This window comes from Macrosteles quadrilineatus, unplaced genomic scaffold (genome assembly GCF_028750875.1).
Source record: "Macrosteles quadrilineatus isolate MER2022 unplaced genomic scaffold, UCM_ALF_1.0 Scaffold_2__2_contigs__length_208266976, whole genome shotgun sequence".
In the NCBI taxonomy this organism is placed as follows: Eukaryota; Metazoa; Arthropoda; class Insecta; order Hemiptera; family Cicadellidae; genus Macrosteles; species Macrosteles quadrilineatus.
Window position 1 is genome coordinate 109,480,029 of NW_026542595.1, and position 1,719 is coordinate 109,481,747.

General features: G+C 37.9%; 1 protein-coding gene across 1 annotated transcript; it reads left to right on the top strand.

Annotated features, from left to right (window-relative positions):
• Nucleotides 1-526: 526 nt before the first annotated feature.
• LOC128984767 (uncharacterized) lies at nucleotides 527-1,402 on the top strand. The gene has a single exon (XM_054404136.1). It carries the CDS (start codon nucleotides 527-529, stop codon nucleotides 1,400-1,402), a length of 876 nt encoding a protein of 291 aa, XP_054260111.1.
• The last annotated feature ends 317 nt before the right edge of the window (nucleotides 1,403-1,719 follow it).

Here is a 1,719-nt window from a genome sequence, read left to right on the forward strand (position 1 = left end):
GCGAATCAATGTCGTTTTCATCTGTGTTAACAGTTTCCATGATGACTTTTACTTTACTACAACCAGTTGATTTTTCCAAATTACCTGACATCGGAATGGTGTTCACTTCATCCTTCATGAAATCCAGCAGAGTGAAGTAAGGCCAGCTTGATGTTTGAATAGACCCACCTTCGTCACCAGACTTACTTTTCATAGCTTTCCTCAACTCTTTGCGGTAGTTATCTTTGAGATATTTCCATTTTGAGCGGGCAGCATCTTCTGAAAATAAAAAAAAGTATATAAAAACTGATAATGATTAAAAAAACTTAATTTTTTTCTTAAGTCACATTTATTGGTGAAAAGTAAACTATTTAAAAATTTAAAAAAAAATGATTAACTGATTTATTTAAACACTTTAATGGTTTAAATTAACTCCTCGGACCCTTTAATTGTTTCCCTTTACTTTCTATCATAACTAACTATTTTTTACCATCTAAGTCTCGGGTTTTTTTTTTTTAGGTACTTAGCAACTGGTGCTCAGTTCAAGATGTTGGCTTTCTCTTTCCGTATGAGTGCCTCCACAGTGAAAGCCATTGTGTTGGAAACTTGCAAAGTTATTTGGAAGAACCTTCTCAAAGACCATATGCCACAACCTACTGCAGAAATGATGGAGAAGTCCAAAGCTGGATTTTGGGAACTATGGAACTTCCCCAACTGCGTGGGAGCACTGGACGGCAAACATTGTAGGGTAAAATCTCCACCACATTCGGGATCTGCATACTACAATTATAAGAAGTTTTTTTCTATTTTACTTCAAGGTGTCTCTGATCCAGACTATAAATTTCTTGCAGTTGAAGTAGGTGGGAAAGGAAGGCAAAATGACGCCGGTACATTTTCCACGTCAGCACTATATGACTGCCTTCAAAATAAGAGCTTCAATATTCCTCCAGATTCTACGCTACCACAGTCAAACGTCAAAGTCCCTAATGTACTTGTTGCTGACGAAGCTTACCCGTTAAAACTCTATCTGTTGAAGCCATATGCAAGAGTAAATCTAACGACTGCAAAAACTGTTTTCAACTACAGACTGTCGCGTGCCCGAAGGTGCATTGAGTGTGCGTTTGGTATTTTGTTTGCCAAGTGGCGTATTCTAGGTAAGGACATAGAAACCAGCGTTGAGAATGCTGCGCACATAATTAAGTGTGCTTGCCTACTTCACAACGTGGCGAGGGACGGAGACGGTGATAGTGATCCAGTGTTCAGGGAGGTGCGTTTCTCAGCGCGGAGATGCGGTCCCATCCACATGCATCGAAGAAACAACAGGTACACTACCAGAGCTCAGAAAGTTCGTGACATGTTTGCTGAGTACCTCAAGAAACAAAAGATTTTGAAAGGGGACTACAGTGCATTCTATCAGTGTTGACTTAGTACTTTTCTTTTGAATACATCCTTATGTACCTTTTACGAAGACATCAAGTTAATTTTTATTTTACAAGAGTTTTTTACGCCTCCCCCTACGCGGCTCCTTATGGATATGCTTCCGCCCTTAAGACACATTCACTAATTGTTATGTAATTTAACCTTGTTGAAATGTATGTATCTCGTTAACTCATGTACAAATTATTGTTCATGTTAATAAATAACTTATTGCACTTAAGTATTGGTATTTGTAACCTACTGCTACATCTTCTATGAGAATAAAATAGGATGTTGGTTTGTATTTTTTTTAGCAGTGATAAA

What these genes read in the sequence shown, in the direction of transcription:
- LOC128984767 (XM_054404136.1), top strand. Translation starts at nt 527, where the DNA reads ATGTTGGCTTTCTCTTTCCGTATGAGTGCCTCCACAGTGAAAGCCATT.